The 17,974-nt window shown below is 43.8% G+C and overlaps 1 protein-coding gene across 1 annotated transcript; it reads right to left on the reverse strand.

The window, feature by feature from the left end:
• Window positions 1-2,945: 2,945 nt before the first annotated feature.
• LOC149868867 (leukocyte elastase inhibitor-like) lies at window positions 2,946-15,085 on the reverse strand. The gene is made up of 8 exons (XM_090039295.1): window positions 15,017-15,085; window positions 11,306-11,490; window positions 10,674-10,727; window positions 9,982-10,107; window positions 7,143-7,260; window positions 6,384-6,526; window positions 5,370-5,546; window positions 2,946-4,744 (listed from the first exon to the last, which is right to left on the reverse strand). Exons 2-8 carry the CDS (start codon window positions 11,471-11,473, stop codon window positions 4,340-4,342), a joined length of 1,191 nt encoding a protein of 396 aa, XP_089895421.1. The 5' UTR covers window positions 11,474-11,490; window positions 15,017-15,085; the 3' UTR covers window positions 2,946-4,339.
• Between the last annotated feature and the right edge of the window lie 2,889 nt (window positions 15,086-17,974).

A 17,974-nucleotide genomic window follows, 5' to 3' on the forward strand; every position in this document is an offset into this window, starting at 1 on the left:
AGTCAGCAGCTGCAGGTAGACCCTGGGTGCCCCTGCCAACCCAGGAGGCACTAGCTGTGAAGCCAAAGGGAGGGGGAGGGGGTCACTTGCATGCTCTGCGGCAGAGCCAGAAGTGGACTGAAAATGCTTCCACTTCCAGGTCCACTGCTGAGCGTGCTGGGGACCCCCTGCATTCCTGTGGCATGCTCCATAAGCCCCACCATCCCAGCGTTCACAAGGTACCCGGTACCTTGAGGTATGTAGAAAAAATATATAAAGCTGTGTCTATGTCCGAATCATCGAATCTCTCCGAATCTGAATTGATTTGGAGGGTTCCGATTCCATTCAGAGAGATTAAAGGGTCTCCTGATTCGATTCAGAGATTCGGCCACTGAATCAGGCTGACTCTCTGCTGAATCGAATCAGCGACCAAAGCTTCACACAGCCCTATTAGCTATGCCACCCACTTCATAATCCTAGTTCATTTATGTGCAGGACGAATGGGGAATGAACAGGGATCCTGGTTTTCTCTCTGTTTAAAAATCACAAATTCTCTGATAAAAAAGTGCAAATTCTCTGATTAACAAACCCAAAATCCAGGATTAAATTGAAACACCACTATACGTACAGTTATCTGATGAACACAATATTTTATTGATATATTCACAATTTTATAGCAATCTAGAAGCCTACCAGTTCCCTCAATCACTACAGTAAAATGCATTCTAAATACCTCTAAATTTTGGCTTTTGATTTTTTTTATCATGGAAAATCAGAGCTCTCCCAGCCCCCTTTGCTCACCAGGACATAGGTCCAGCTGTGGCTGTCCCCCCTCCCCACTGCTTTGTGGCACTGAGTAGCCTTGATATGCCAGTGTCCTGCCCATGCCATTGCCCCTCATGACCCACCCACAGCCCCATGGCCCTGCTTGTGCTTCTCACACCTGACCCACATCCTCCTGCCCCCTCCAGCCCTGCCAGAGGGGTCCCACACTGCCAAGGCTATGAGACCAGGGCCCCATGTCTGCAGCCCCCTGTCTACCACAGCAGCCGCTGCCCACAGGAGGCAGTGGTTACTGCAGCCCAAGTGGGGAGCAGAGCACAGAGCCTGACACCCCCATGGGCAGCATGGCCAGAGTGGAACCCATCATGGGGGGCAGCGGCAGGCTGCCCACTGTGGATTCGGGGCCCCCCACCATGTTACCCTCCCCACAGAGTCTCTGCAGCCAAGTGGACAAGACCTGGCAGATGTCAGGTGGGGAAGCTCAATGCTACTGCCACGAGCCCTGCACTACCATGATGAGGTGCCCCCTACCCGCTTGGCAGCAAGAGGAGGCACAAGTCCATGCCACCACCCCTACTGCTGTGGGGCAGGCAGGGGGCATCTTGCCATGGCAGCATAGGGCTTGTGGCAGTGGCACTGAGCTTCTTTGCCCTGATCTGCTCTCCTATGCCAGGTCTTGCCAGCTGGGTCATGGAGGCCCGGGGTGGCGGGGCAGCAAGGCAAGGAGCCCAAGCCCACAGTGGGCATCCCACACCTGCCCCCACCCTGCACACAAATCTGGGAGTATGTGTCCCCCATACCCCTCCAGGAGGGCGCACAGATGTGGGGAGCCAGCCCCACCCTGCCTCCTGGATGAGCTGCCTGCAGCCCCATCCCACTCCCCACCCTGGCCCCAGAGCCATGCATTCCAGCTCCAGGCCCCAAACCCCGCATACCACCTGGGCTGGGCTGGGCTGGAACTCTTCAGAAAAGTTTGAGGGCAGAGGGAGGCTCCAAAATTTATTTTCCCTCCATGTTATCCAGTGAATCTCCAGTGTATAATACTCAACCACTCCTTGGAACAGGAAAAAACCTTTGTCTCTCCATTCTGCAAGATGTGTGCTCAACACTGGGCTTCTGATGGGTGCTCATAGTTTCATAGTTTCTAGGGTCGGAAGGGACCTAGGCAGATTACTGAGTCCGACCCCCTGCCATGGCAGGAAAGAGTACTGGGCTCAAATGACCCCAGCAAGGTGTACATCTAGCCTCCTCTTAAAGACCCCCAGGGTAGGAGCCAGCACCACTTCCCTTGGAAGTTGGTTCCAGACCCTAGCCTCCCTGACAGTGAAGTAGCGCCTCCTGATATCTAGCCTAAATCTACCCTCTGCCAGCTTGTGACCGTTATTCCTAGTCACTCCTGGTAGTGCTTGGGGGAACAGGGACTTCCCCAGTGCCTGCTGGGCCCCTCTGACTGCTCTCTACACTGTGATCCCCTTCCCATCCTGTCATTCATGAATTCTTTTCTGTGTATTGGCCATATTTGGGAGATGTAGAGGGTGTCCCCAATCTCCCATCCCAGCCTTGCCACAGCTTGGTGGTCAGGGCTTAGCTCGCTGTTGTGGGAAGTAGGAAATGGAGGGTGCAATCTTTCCAGTCTGAAGGGGACCTCAAGTCCAGGTTTCCAACTTCCTGAGAGAGTGCTCTAACCACTAAGCTTATGCAAAAGGTGGACATGACTGCAGCTTCCCCTCAGAGGTAAGCTCCTTTTAGTGCCAGGCACGCCACCCTGAGTCAGGCACCTGGGCTCTGAGGCGGAGCAGGATTTCAGAGACAACCCTCTGGTTCTTGTTGTTTAGGTCTAGGCACCTTTATGCCCACGTGTCCTGGATCACTCTTAAGAGGCATGCAAGTCTCCCCAGTCTATGCAAAGTAAACCTTGGTACCTTGCCTCATCTATTTGGATCAGTCTCTCAGAGTGGGAACTCTTTTTCATGTTTGCTGAAGCCAGAAAGAGCAGCAATCTTAGAAGACGATAGTGGTCTGGCCCTTATGTGCTTTGGAAACATTTTACCCACAGTCTATAAGTACTAGACTGTCTCCACTAGTCTGTATGGCTAAGGCACCTATTGCAGTTAATGTGCTCAAATTCATTCTTCATGGTTTTATTATAATACAAGAAGCCTGAAATAATTTCCAGAAATTCATTACATGTGACCAAGTGATTTATTTGTATCATTGTTGAACGGGCAACCTTTCATATCTAGATGTAATTCTTGGGACAGAAAAGAAGAGTTGCTTGTGTGGATAAAAATTAGGTGACCACATTCAGAGTTTCATCCAGAAACAACAAGGTGAGAAATTTAGGGCCAAATAATGTGCAGCCTCTTTCAGACAGAAAGTTGGGTTATTTTGAAGGCTGCATCCTGCTTCCCAGTGTTGGGGCAGAGAATTGGGAACACTGGCCACATTTGTAGAATTTTCCCAAGATCTCTACCTGATCCATGAAGGAAGGAGGAGATTCTACTCATGTGCACAGGGAGAAGGTCAGTTACCTGTGCTCAGGGAAAGGCCAGGGTGGGGATGGGGATGATGGTGAAAGACAGAATCTCCGTATAGCTGTTGGTATGGTGAGTGACTAGAAAACTTCATAAACCTGAGGGTTTATCCAATTACTTCTGTTGCCAATTTTCAGTGTACATGAAAGCACCGCTTCTTTAAAGCAGTGGTGATGTGATTATATTGGAGGAGTAAACGCCAGGATGTGAGGGAAGGCATAATGTTGGGTTTTATATAAGAAAGGCTCCAGGGAGCCAGAAAATAGGATTGCAGCTCACTCACTGTGGGAAATATCTCCAGCCACATTCTGTATGAACAGGGGCATCAACTTGGCCCCCTGATTTACTTAGACTTTCCTCATGGAAACAAGAGCACATAATGGGGTCAAAATGATTTCAAATTTAGGAGATAGCTGCTTTGGTTACATTATAATAACCAATATAAAGACAGTAAGTTATAAGCAATATAAAGGCAAAAGACAATAACATAATAGAACAGGGGCCAGCAACATATTCAGATTCAGCCTGCAGAACCACTGGAGGTGGAGAGCTTTGCCTGTGCCTGCACCTGTCCCCATGTCAAGGTCAGGCAGTGAGGGGCTGTGCAAGAGCTGGGCAGTCTCTAGCTGCACCCAGGCCTCTGCCACTTATCGCCACCACCGTCCCTCAGTTGTAGCATGGGCAAAGCTTTCAGCCAGTGGGAAGCTGCACTCTTCAGCCAGGGGTTAGGGAGCTGAGAGAAGCAGTGGCAGTGGCACAGACATAGCTCTTAGATGCCTGACCCTGGCTTGGGTGCAAGAAAAACTCCCCACTGCCAATGTGCTACTAAAGGCACTTGGTCCACACCAGACTGAAGCTGTATTGTTTTGGCCCACATCTTGTCAGAGGTTGCTGGCCACTGTATTAGGAGACTTTCCTTAGATGCATTAAAAAATCTCTCATTTCAAATTTGCAAAATTTCAAAAAACTTGAGAAATATTGTCTTTTATCCTCACTACAACAAGGTTCTAGGTCTTCCTATATTGTTCCAAAGTGCCCTCTAGTTAAGGAGAGGTATATTGGCCATAAAAGAGAATGCTGTTGGTTACGTTGTGTTTGATAAGGAAGAGGAAGGGGTGGTCAGCCTTAAATTCATAAGGCGGACCAGAACTTGTCAGCTTTCCTAAAACCCCTGTAGCAGCAGCTGCTTCAGTGCCCTCTTCATTAACATCCACATAAGATTTATGGATGGCTGCGGACACAAACAGATCACGTCGTCCAGTCATTCCTGATAAATCAGCCTTGAAAGAGTCAAACACATAGAGCATCCCCATAGCCCCCAGAATTTTGATAAGGTCATAGCTTTCCTCCATCTTGAATCGGGGCAGGTACACATTCACTTTTCGTTTATACATCTTCGTCATCGTGGTCCACTCCACCAATTTTTTATACGTAAGCGCACTGGCAAGCTACAGGGGCAAAAACAGGAGAATTGAAAACTTAGGATGAAAAAACAAAGAGACCAAAGAGCTGAATTTGTGCAAGTGGAATGAATCTGGTTTTCATTTTCATGTTTAGTATGCTTATTTAACTACAAAAGACAAATGGATTACCAGAACACAGCTTGCAATCAAATGAAGAATGGGAAGTAGGAACACTTCCAAATATATTTTAATCTTTTCCTGTGTCTTTTGAGATAAAGATATCAAATTTTATTTGAAAAGTGGGAAATATCTGACCAGCATAATTGTTGCTCAATCCCACCCCCCTCCCAAAGTAACATTTTTTAGATTGTCACTAAAACGTCATATTTTCAGGATTTATTGTTGATTTTTTTTTAAATCCCCAAAGTTTTATTCATTAACAATTTACCATCTATATTTTGCCTAAGGAAATGAAATAAAATGTTCTTCGTTCTAATAATGGGCATCTTCAAAATCCACAGTAAATGGGAGAAAATATAATGAACCTTTACTATTGTCTTTTCTTCTGTCTGTACTGCCCAGGTAATTGAAGATGAGCAAAGATATCAGTGCATTCATAGGCAGCGTACATAAGCCTTTCATACACACCCTCAGAGATCAAAGGCTTTACCTGTTCCAGGCCAGTGGAGTTATCCTCGATATCTTTTGGTAAAAAAATGAACATACTGAGTTCTCCTTCTTCTTTTTTACCATAGGGGAGTTCGAGCACTTGAATCTCAAGTTCCTCTATGATGGCCAGATTGTAGTGGCCATTCTGAAACATCATCTGCACATTCTTGGTCTCATTCTGTAATATGAACAGACACGAAGAGAAGCAGAAAGCACAGGCATTCCCCTATCCAAAATCTGTGTACTGGAAAGTCACACAGTCAAACTGGGTCTAGGATCTGTTTCTGGCCCAGGATGAAATTCTCCACAGGTGGCCAGCCCCTGTTGTATCCGTCAGCTTTCTGGACCTGAACAGTGGCATGTTGTGTTCCTCCCTTTCAGCCTCTCTCACATAAAGTTCATTATAACTCACATTTTCATTCTAGAGAGGACAAAATCAACTTTTTTTCCGACTTACGGGTTAGGATAGAATTTCCCTCAACCCCATCATGCATTTGTTTTGACATCTCAAATGAGGAAATTTTATTTTAAAGAACACCATAGAAAAATATCCATTTGTTAAGGAGAAGAATTAAGTTACAACCCCCTGGATATATTTACAGTCCTCATTTTGGAATCCAACATTATAAAAGCCAGACTAGTGCCATGCCAGAGTCCTGTTTTATAGATTTGGATTTGTTCAGGCTCAAGAACAGAATATGAATGCAACTTCTTATCAGGTGTGTTGTGTGTTCAGCACACGACCTTTTCCCCTTACCAGGCTTTTGTATCTAAATAGAAGACCTATTTGCCCAGTTCCCTTATAATTAAATAAATCTTCCACTGGAACCTCTTTGAGGATATCTTATTGTGGAGGGATGAATGTCAGAGCGACTCCCGAGTAACTATGGTAGCAAAATCTCTATAGAGTTATTTAAAAGGGTTGACGGGCAGTAAGGAGAAGCTCTCAACCTCTTTTGATAGAAATAAAGAGAGGGGTGGGTTTCCTTCACTTCAGCCCTGGTCCATACAGTACCTTGTTTAACCTGAAAGGTGTTTCCTTGGTGTCTTCTTTCTTAAACTGCACAGTCCACATTCCTTTGAAGTAGATAGCATTGACCAGCACCAGGATAACATTTTGACTGAGAGTGCCCTCTGCAAACAACTCTTTGATTTTACCTTTAAAAATAATAATTTCAGCTGCATTAACATACTTTGTTCAGATAGTCCACTAGACTTGATTTATAATAATTCAGAGTTCAGTGATGACAAGAATGATCTTGAAATGAAACTGATGCATCAACAGTAAACTATTGTAGAGCTGCAAGCCAGAAGACCTCAGAGGCCATGTCTATAGCTCTTTTCTGCCAAGTTTAAGACCACTGTGAAGAAGCAAACCTGCCCACTCCCCTGGGCAAGCCTAATCATTACACAGATCAATAAGTTACAGCGGTCTTGAGTGCATGCCCCGGCACCACTCTTAGGCTCTCCTGGGGCAGAGTGGGTGGCCCGTAGAGGTCAGGAGTGAACAACTCGGTGCCACTCTCCTGAGAAAGAGACGTGTAACTTGGTAGCAATTCTTGGTTGTGTTGGGAGGCAGGATAGACACGTTCAAAGAAGTCTTGAACCTTTGTCCAATTTTCTAGCATTAACAAGTAAAGGACAATGTTTTGGAAAAATTGAAAAGCCTGTGAGGCTTAGCAAAGCAGAAAAAACTTCAACTTCATCTGTTATATTGCTCATTAATTCTCATATGTATGTATTAATGCAAGCACCCAATATTTCCTGGACTTACCACTGGTCTGTTTTTCCACCCAGGCATTAATTTTTTTTCTGGTTTCTTCTAGAGCATGCCTAAAGTCAACAACTTCCAGCTCAGCATCGTACAGTGTCTCTGTGCACTTCAAGTATTGCTGGAAAGTAGGAAAGACAAATGTGTGCAACAGGGCCTGTAACTTCCTGTGTGCAAGACTCTTCCCTATTGCACCAGAGCAAGAATGGAATATGGGTAAAGAGTGAGACTAAAATCTGAAGCTGTGCCAGTGCAAGCTCCCATATCCTGCACAGACTATTTTAAATAAAATCTATTTTCAAACCCACTTTTCTAATCAATGTTAATTCTTTCTTTGTCTCCAATTATATTAGCAGTTAATTTACAGTTTCAAGATGCAACTCAGAAAGACTCCTTGACAGGAAAATTTGGTAAAGTCCAAAACAGGAGCCTCTCTTTATGTCCTAAACCCGTTGTTTCACATCTGTTATAATTTTAAGAGGGAGCAGAGCACCCAATTGTGCCTTGTGTTTTTCACAATTTTGCCCTTAATGTCTTTTTAGGGACTTAAATTTAGGCTGCTGGGTTTGTTTATTTCTGGGAGGGTGGGGGGAGGGGTTGAGCTTGTACTATAGTGAAAATGGGAAATGATTTTTTAAAATGTTTTGTCCTCATAATTTAAGTGCATTAAACTCTCTTTTGTTCATGGTGTAGACTTTACATAAGCAATTCTGCAGCCTGCAGAGGACATTCAGGCCCCTGACACATGTTAAACTTAAGATGTGATTAACCAGTTAATCATGTTTTAAATAGTAATCCAGTCACATGTTCAGGCAATTACTGGCACGATAAGATTCTAGTTCACAATTCCTGCGACTGAGACTGACACCCACGTGATTGTCAGTCCCAGCTCTCCAGACTGCACAGGTTCACCGGGCAATTGGTTCTTTACTTGCAGGTGCAGGGCAAGATCAGGATCATAATCCTGGGCTCCCCCTGGCCTGGCCAGCATAATGATGTGATTGCAATCTAATCCCCAATCCCAATATAGTGCAGTTTACCATGCACACGTGCCATTAAGTGAACATGTGCTAGTGAATATGTGCCAGGTAATATATACACTGAAGGTATCCTTGAAAGTGCTGTATCTTTAATTGTAGCAGTTAGGCATAGTGGTAGCTATTACTGAAGATCCATTTTCTTTGTATCCCCATTCAAGACGTCCCTTTCTAGTTCTTCATAATTTTGTCAATATTCTTATTTTTGGGGGGGGGTGATCTTGTTCTTTTTGTGAAGGTCCTTCTTTGCCAAGGGTTTATGTTTCAGCAAAAGTGGATTAGCTGCTTTTGAGCATTAAAGCAATGAAAGGAATATACCTTTGGGATAAGAAATAGCATTTTTGAAAATCACTTGAGCAAGATTGTGGCATTACTGATTTGCAGTAGAAACCCAATATTAGCCAAGAGGAAAGTACTGGGTCAGACATGTGACCTTCTCAGTTCAGTGAAGATAATGTGAGAGTTGTCCGAATTAAAAGTGTTTGCAAAGTGGACTCTAACGTGTTCTGTTTCTAACAGACAACAGTTTCTTTTTATTGATCATCTTCCAATGGTCTGCTAGTTCTGCGTGTGAAACAGCAGTAAATCCTGTGTGGAAGTTCCCACTAAGCATACTCTACGCAGAATGCAAGGTAGCCCTAACTGCAAGTTGCCCTGTGTGGAGTCCAACTGATTTCACAGGAATTAAATAGAAACAAATGTGGAAGATCTACCTCATTCACCTCTTGCAGGAATGATCTTGCAGAAGGACTATTCTGTAATCACTTCATGCGAGATTCCTCATAATGTGCACACTTGGGGCTAATGTGACTCCGTTTTGGCATTTTTATGAGTAATTAATTTTACAATCTTAGAATTCCTTATAATTTTTTTATTAAAGATTATGTATTAATATGGGTGTTTTCCAAACAAGGCCTCTGATTAAAGGTGAAGTGCATATAAGAACGGAAAAGCTGATCATGCCAGAAAAATATAACAATATGTCTATCTATACCTATCTATCTATAGATAGATATATATGTGTGTGTGTGTCTGTGTACATATATAGAGAGATACATATATATGTCTATATATATGTATATACACATACAGATAGATTTTTTAAAGCAAAAAACAGCTTTTATTTAATTCAATTTTTTAAATATTTGGTTTTGGTAAATATATCAATATAAAACAATCTCAAATAGAAGTTTTCATGTAAAAAATTGTGACTCTTTGTAGGACTTTCTTTAATGGAATTCTGCATGTCTATGTCACTTTTATATTTTTCACAAGCTGTTAATTCTAGTAATGCCTATGGTACAATGTGAGAATAAAGTAGCTGCTAATTGTCAAACTGACATATCAGTACTAGTCAGGCAAATTATAAAGGATAAACATGGCACAAAATAATATATGATAAATAATAATACATGAAATTGAAATAAACATGACATTTACAAATTCCAACATGTACTTTTCCAACCAAACTTTTTTAGACTTTTTTGCTGTGAGAATTTTAAAAATAACTGCCTTCATTCTGAACTGGAATGAAAGCAAAATTAAAAACACTGATATTGCCTGCAAAAAAAGAGAAAGTCTGAAGTTTAATCAGTTCTGCTAGCCATTGTGAACAAGTACCTGTCTATGCTTTTGCTTTTTGCTTTACTCACTGTATGGAAGAAAAGAAACAAATTGGACTACTGTATAGGACATCTTTATGGAAAACACTGTCACCATGCCATCTTGGACACATTCCATTATGTTCCAGGGTAGACAGTAATTGTGCTAAATTCATTACTAGCATGGACACCATTGCAGCTTACCTGAAGGAAATGAAAATCCTTTGCTCCGTACAGCCTGTTAGCAATGCTTAGAGAAAAGTTGGTACTGGGCTTGTTGATTGCTGATAAGAGTGCCTGGAACTGAGAATGAACTCCAGTTTCTTCACACTTCAAATAACAAAATAATACTTTCTTTAGCAGGGTTGGCCTTTCAACCATGAAGCTGTATCTGATGTAGAATTGTTACCTCCCCACCAAAATATACTCATGACACCTCCAGGTCAAATGTAATAGACTAGGGCCCTTATTTTAGCCCTCTACATGAGGGCCTTTACTTTAGTTATCATTCAAAGACATGTTTTTCTTTGTTAAACTATTCTGTCTGGATTCTTCTCTTTCTGTGGTTCTCTCTCTTAGCAATCATAGGTATAGAAGAAGAGACATGAACATTTCTACCTCCACTTTCCAAAAAATGAGAAAAAAGGACTTTATCCTCACCCATAGTGTCTTTCATTTTCAGGTTGCCATGGTCCAGCTCAACACTTGCAAGCACTGACAGAGAGGGGGTTATTTGCTAATAAAAATATGCCACTCATATAATAAAAATGGGCCTTCTTTAGTGTAAATATATGGGATGAGAGGTTGGGAAGACAGAATGCTCAGATCTATGCCGTTCTCTGGGGAAGTGCTGATACAAAGAGAAAAGGCCAAACCTGATGTACCCGCTGCCTTACCTCATTCCTTGTACTTCCTCCAGAAGAACTCGAGACTTCATCAAAATGAAGCACCTGAAACAAAAATGCTGGGTGATTGCCGCTATAACTGTCATCACAACAGAATTTTGAGGCTGGAATGGAGTGTCCCCCGGCACACTGTAAAACCCTTTAGACACGCCAGGTAGGGAAGCTTATGTACTTCATTTCATTGGTGATGCATTTGAATGGACACCAGAGTTTCCTAAAGAGATCTTGTTTGTGGCCAAGGCCTGACACACCTTGCTTAGCCAGGAGGGAAGGATGCCCTGGAGGGAGCCCATCAGTAACAACTCAGCCAATTCTGCCATGCAGCAAGCTTCCAGCGGTGGAGGCAACCCATGCAGAGCCTAGCACCACTGCTAAAGATAGCGAGTTTACTGTGTAGACGTAGTCTGAAAGGCATATGTTCCTTCCTGAGGGCCCCCTTAATTTGCTGGATTATTGTTTCCTACATGTGGGAAACATGGGCTCAAAAGCTTCAAATGTAGGCTTATAAATCTGGGCATTATTATTCAAATCCTGTGCCTTGTTAACAACATTTTTGGAGTCCCCTCTTTTCTGACGCTGCACTGACAGGAAGTGTTGACAGTAGCAGAGTGTGGAAAGCCTACCTTTTCCATCTGTTTGGCTGTGTCTCCTCTAGCACCCAGGACGACCATGCTCATGGCCGAAGAGATGCTCAGAGGGGAGAAAAAGATGTTTTCATTTGTTTTTGATTTCCGGAGCTCTTTGAAAAAGTCAAAGCAGAATTCAGCATTTGCTTCGCTGAGTGAGGCCATGGTGAAGACGGTGAAGCCTGGGACAAGAGAATTAAAGTGTGAGACTCATGATTGTTTCCTAGTTCATGCCTTTTCCTTTTCAGACAGAAGGAGCCTCTTCCCCCCTCTCGCTGATGAAATGCTAACTGGCAGCTTTCTGTGACCTGAGGACGAGCACATGGTGCCTGGAAGTGTGTCCAACAACTCACGCAACTATACAGTTAGTCCAATAGAAGATATCATGAAAAACTCGCATCTCTCATAAAGCTCTTCACTTTTTCATAAACTGCAAATTATATCCTCCCCGTGGCCAACCACCTGAATGTTTATCACTTCTCAGTAACAGTTTTCTGTGGTTCACTGTATGTTCAGATTAATCAATCACAGTAGCTTTCTTACTTACCTTCCAAAGGTTGTACAATATAATAGCCCTTGTTCAGTCCCCATTTATTTTTATTGATTGGACTTCCCCAAGGCTTGTGGAATCCTTATGTTATATTAACTTTAACCTGAATAAAGTGATCTAAAGGTTTACATGTGTCCAGGAGGCCAAGTGTGTGGTATATTGACTCTATCCATTTTACATCCAAAGCTGAGGGCAATTGCCTTCCCTTTGTGTCTTAGCGATGTACCAAATTCTCTGCAAATAATGACACCAATGGAATTAATATCAGTGAAGAATGTCATCTTCCTTTCCTTAATGAATAGAATCTCTTAAGGAATGCATGTATCTTAGTCCTCTCCTTGCAGATACTGCACACATAATATTTTTAGGGTGCGTCTACGGGTTGCCGTACGGTGACATTGCTGCAGCATTGTGTTTTAGTACTTCTGTTTGGAAGTACCAAAGCACAATGCAGTAACCCCCCGTACTGTGCTGTGCATGCAATGCAAGGTTAGATTTTGCCACTATGTTGCCGTAGTGGTGTGCTAAAATGGGAGTGCACTGCTACGGGGTCGTGGCTAGCGATTACGTGTCGACTCGTGTGATCGCTACATCAGTGTAGCATGCTGTACAGCGACATAGTGCATTGCTATGGCAATGTAGGGCAATGTGTAGACATGCCCTTAATGAAGAAGACAGGGCAGACTGGCACCTTATAGACTAATTCAATTTAAAAAAAGAATTTTTTTGCCTAACACGTGTAAATAAGCTCTCTATAAATGGGGACAGATCCTGACTTAGTGCGCGCAGTGTCTATTGAAGTCACTGGAATGTCCATGTATTTACGTGAGGGTAGAACCTTTGCAATGGGGAGACAAGGGATGAGGGAATGGGCAGGGCTTTAATGAAACTAGTGTTCTTAAGTCACTTCACTGCTGTTATAATGGAGCTTTTAAATTGCCCTATAGAATCCTGGCCCACTGAAATGAAAATCGTCATTATTTGTGCTACATTCTATGTAAAAATACCTTTTTAAAGAAAAATCTCAGTTTGCATGTCTAAGTGATTAAAAGATACAAGAGTCCATGCATCTCTAGTAGCATCTTCTCAGCCCTGATCGTAAGGAGGTCAATAATGAACAAATTTTCTATCTTAATTTTCTTTAGGAAAACAGCTATTAAATAGGGTGTTCTTTTGCCAGGGCAACAGCAAGCACTGCTACATGGTTTGTCCAGAGAAAGATGAAAGACCTTTTCTTCTTTTGCTCACTAGCTGTTGTTTGTAAACTCTCTGGGAAAGCTCTGTCTCCTCTCTGTAAAGCCCATGTTTTGTACCACTGGAACAAAGACAGCACTAATAACTCGCTTCATAGGAAGAACCCAAGTCTTTCTGTTCTTCATATCCACCCCTCCTGGTTCTCAGTGTATTTGCAACCAGTGATCTTTTAAAACCAATCTGATGCTAATGTAGGCACGGGGGACATTTCTACACATGCAATTAATTCAAAGCAATAAATTCTGGCACAGTGCACGTCAGATATTGCTCCTGGGTGCTGTGTTTGAACGTGTGCCCAGGATCACAGCACATGGAGCCAGGTCAGAGCAGCTTTGGCTGGAAGGGAGTCAACCTGCCAGCCTGGGGCTGCTCCAACCCGGTTCAACATGCTGCAGAGGGGCTGGCTAGAGCACAAGGGTGCTCCAGTATGAGGTTAACCGGCATGCACACCCCGCACTGGAGCACCCTGATGGCCCAGCCAAATGCATCAGTATCTACACACGCATCGCTGTGCACTAAAAAACTCTGATGCAGGCTAGTACTTATGTGTTTATAAGTACTATCCTACGGTGAAGTTCATTAGTTTACTTCAAACTAATAGGGCTGAAGATGTAGATGCTGAGAGACATTTAATGCAGGGCTAATCAGTCAGCTTCACAGTAAATATCTGTATCAGCAGTAAACTTCTATTAATCATATTGACTCAGCACTTCTGTCTATCAGTTATACATCAGTGGAGCCGATGCTTTTCCCATTCCCTGGTGTCTGCAACTCCCCTCCTTCCAGGAGAACACTCAGAAAGCAAGTAGCTTCGCTTACACCTGTGCACATGGATCAAGATTCAGGTGTCCCCTTGAGAGGCAGGAAGGTAAATCCTCATTCAATTAATCTTCTGCATGATGTTGTTGGTGTCACTGGGCATAACCCTAGGTAACTCAGAGGGATGGAAGACCACGAGTGTCGATGAAGCCCCTCTGCTCTAGGCCCAGGCGAGCCAGGCCCCTCCCCCCCCCGAACCTTTGTAACCCTTTCTTTGAACTTTTGTAACCTCCTGTAATACTGGAAAACAGGATGAGTAGCAAGCAAGCTGAAACTCCCTAAAAACTGTTATCTGTGGAATGCAAGAGCACCGCTCAGAGAGAGAAGGGAGGAGGAAAAGGGGAGGAGGGGGGCCAGCTAGTGGAAAACTACTGCAGAAAATGACCAGGGTATAAATATACACTGTTGCAGGGCTAGGGACGTGGGATTTGAGACCATACAGTCTCCCTGCGCCTTTTACTTGAGCTCAAATAAACTCTGTGTACTTCTCCCCCCAGTGTGTTTATTGGCGCAATGCACACCGGGCAACGAACCCAATTGTTGCCTCCCTCAGGCACCTTATGCCGGCAACAATATCAAAGAGCTTTTTTATATTGAATACAAGAACACTTCCAGTGCAGACACTTAGATAAAAACTTCTTCCTGCTAGTATGTTCACAATTCTCTTTTCCATAAAGATACTTGTAATGAAAATTTGCCCAGCCAAATGCCTTGAAATAAATGGAGCTGGGAATACCTACAGAAAAGCTGCTGGTTTTATTCACAGGAATGATTTCTGCTGTATACCCTGCACTGTACTTGCAAATGGTTTTGGATTTTCTTCTATCTGACCCTTAAAATATTGTCTCCAGAACTGGCAGAATGAGCAAACTACGGCATGAATAATACTGCCTTGCATCCACCAAAAGCTTTCAGGCAAATATGTTCCTATCCAGCAGTATCTATGCTCTTGAATTCCTCACAAGAAACAACTCCTTAGGTCAAAACAATACAATGCAAAACCACCAGGTAGTTCACTGCTAAGGTCACTGCAATGATATGAATAGTAGGAAGGACATTGAAGATAAAGCACTAGAAATATTTACCTTCTCTGTTTGGATGTGGTGCTAAAGGCTGGTTGGGAAGTTTAGTGCGGTGTCCGGTGGAGTGCTGAAATTTAAAGCCATGGCCACTCCCACCAGTGCATGTGCAATTTTCATCCACAATGATTCATCATCTCTGTTGCAACTAATTAATATAATACTTGTGGTTTCAGGGCACAATCTTGGTCAACTTTTCGTGTCTCCTAGGAAAGGAAAGGAGATGCAATCAAATATTCATTTCCAACTGAAAAAAGCAAATCTCTATCTACTGTTTTTACATCCAGGATCAAGTTACTAGAAGTAAAGGAGCCTACAGATTTTTTCCTTGGGAATAAATCCTTCAAAAAACTTATGCCCATTAAGTACCTAAGTAATCTGATTGCAAACATAAATAAATAGTGGCATAATTTATACCTACGCTAGCTCTCAATTGTATCAGAACATACCTTTCTAAGAAGACAAGGGAGAGAAGGAAGCATGCAAAACAAGAAAATGGTATTGGGAAATCATAACATTAAGTAAGGGATTTGTGGTCCAAATGTGGCAACTACCTTTCATGGCACTTAGCCGCGTGTCATCAAGAACTTCTGTACACATGTTTCTGCTGAAGATGTAGAAATCCTGTGGCTCAGAGGCCCTGCTGTGGTGCAAAGATCCATAGTATAAATCTGCCACAACTTCACAAACCTGTTTGTTTTTATAAACCTAAAACACTTTTCTGCTGTGATTATCACAAGCCCTGGTTGAACTGAGCTCAGGGAGGTGTTTTTCAGAAGACATCCTAGTACTGACTTAGGCTGCCTCTGTACTGCATTGCCAAATTTTCAGTTACTCTGGACAAATATGGGAAAGAGAGAGCAGGAGAGAAAGTGAGCCTAAGGGCTGTACAAAATGGCTATGTTTCACTTCTGTTGTGGATTTGGCTGTTTTGGAGGGACAGCGATTTATTTTGGTGTTTCAGATCACTGTTCCATTTCAATTTGGCTGCATCTGTTTCAGAGTTTCGACGCTGATTCGGAGACTGGGATCAGCCAGGGAGAGGCAAGCACAGCTGGGCGGCTGCAGGTTCTCCCGCAGCTCCTCCAGCTGTGCCGACCTCTCCCTGGGCTGGGGGGGCTGCAGGAGAAGCCCCCCTGGCTGCCTTGCCCAGCCCCAGCCTCTCAGCACTTTAACCAAAAAAAACAAAACATCCGCACTCACCGGACGCAGCAGTGGCGATCAGGGCTTTTGTGGGCTCGTAGCAGAGCCCCACCCATGCAGCGTAGGACACTGAGAAGCAGCAGAGATTGCTCCCCCCACCCCCGCCTGTCATCTGCATGGCAGCTGCCCCATGGCATGGGTGCAGCAAAGCTCGGCAGGGTGCCATATGCTGCCTGGGAGCTGGGGCTGAGTGGTGCCAGGCTCCCGCTGACAGGTGGAGCCACCCCAGCTCCCAGAAAACACATGACAGCTGCTGTGCAGGTGCCAAATGTGGGGGGAGGCGATCCATGCTGCCCCCCACTACATAGGGGGGCTCTGCCATGAGCCCCCCAAGGCCTTGATCACCGCTGCTGCAGAAAGTGAGTGTTGGGATTTTTTTATTGTTTTTTAAGTGCTAGGAGGCTGGGGCCAGGCGGGGGATGGGGCCACGCAGGGCAGCCATGCAGGCTTCTCCCATAGCTCCCCCCACCCAGCAAGAGGCAGGCACAACCAGAGGAGCTGCCTGGTTGTGCCTGCCTCTTCCCGGCTGATCTGAATCTCCGAATCAAAGCTGAAATAGTGTCAAAACACTGAAACAGATTCAGCCAAATCGAAATGGAGCAGTGATCCAAAACATCAAAGTGAATCACTGTCCCTCCAAAATGGCCAAATCTGAAATGGGAACTAAACGTTAGCCATTTTGCACAGTCCTGTTTCACAGGTAGAGATACTGAGCCTGACCCACAGGACAAAAATCAAGGATACAACACAGTTGCAGGAAAGCATGACTGTGTCAGGTTGGATCCCCTGAGCTACTACGGTGTTGTACAGCCTAATCAATGAGGCTTACCCTCCCTCCTTGAGATATCAGTAGACAGTGATCAGACTTGTAGACTCCTCTAAACTTAATCAGTGTGTTTTGTGACTGGGAGATGCTGGACTGGTTTTGTCCCACTTCCTGAATTATTGCATCTTTCAGGTACCCAGATAAATAACCATCTTCTCCTCACATATGTTAAGAGCCCCTGCCCATACTGTGTTCTGATGCAAATTGGTTGAAGCTCTATTGACTTTCTTGGACCTATGCTGATTTACAATAACTGAGAATCTAGATTTAGGTCTCTGCTAAAGGGTCAGTGCCCCTTAACTTTAGCTCACATAACTTTCACTCATAGAGTCATCCTTGCGAGTTTGATTTGCCTACCCCTTTTAAATCCGGATGTTCTGAGTTTTGCACACTGTGAAATCAGAAATGGACATAAAACTGATAAAGCGCTCACAAGATGCTTACATGTCATTGCAAAGCAACATGTTTAGGGTAACTGATTTCAGTAGCTGAGCAGGAAAATAGATGATGTCTGTTTGTGGTTTCAGTGTATGTAAGCTTCTTAGGTCTTGAACTTGGAGAGGAGGAAGAGGTGCAGAATGTTCTAGTTTATTCTTTACCTTGGATAAACTGAACTTATGGAGAACTGGCTTGTGCGTGCTCCACATGAGGATGCTGGTAGGTATTACATTTGTTGTTGCGTTACATGTGACTTGAATGACAAAATGTGAATGGCCACATATTTGCACTGTGTTGCACTGTAAAGGTGGTGCATCTGTAACAAAAAAGATGACTCCACTACAAAGAAGTTGTTGAAATCAGTTATTGTTTGAAATGACAAGTTCATTGTAGCTCAGAACTGTTCTGTGACACATTTAATATTTGCACCGGTCTATCCAACCCTTAATATCCCACAGTGCTTTGCTCTCCCTCTCCTACCAACAAGGGGGAGAAGG

Source organism: Crocodylus siamensis, chromosome 3 (genome assembly GCF_052110815.1).
Source record: "Crocodylus siamensis isolate JL-2025a chromosome 3, ASM5211081v1, whole genome shotgun sequence".
In the NCBI taxonomy this organism is placed as follows: domain Eukaryota; kingdom Metazoa; phylum Chordata; order Crocodylia; family Crocodylidae; genus Crocodylus; species Crocodylus siamensis.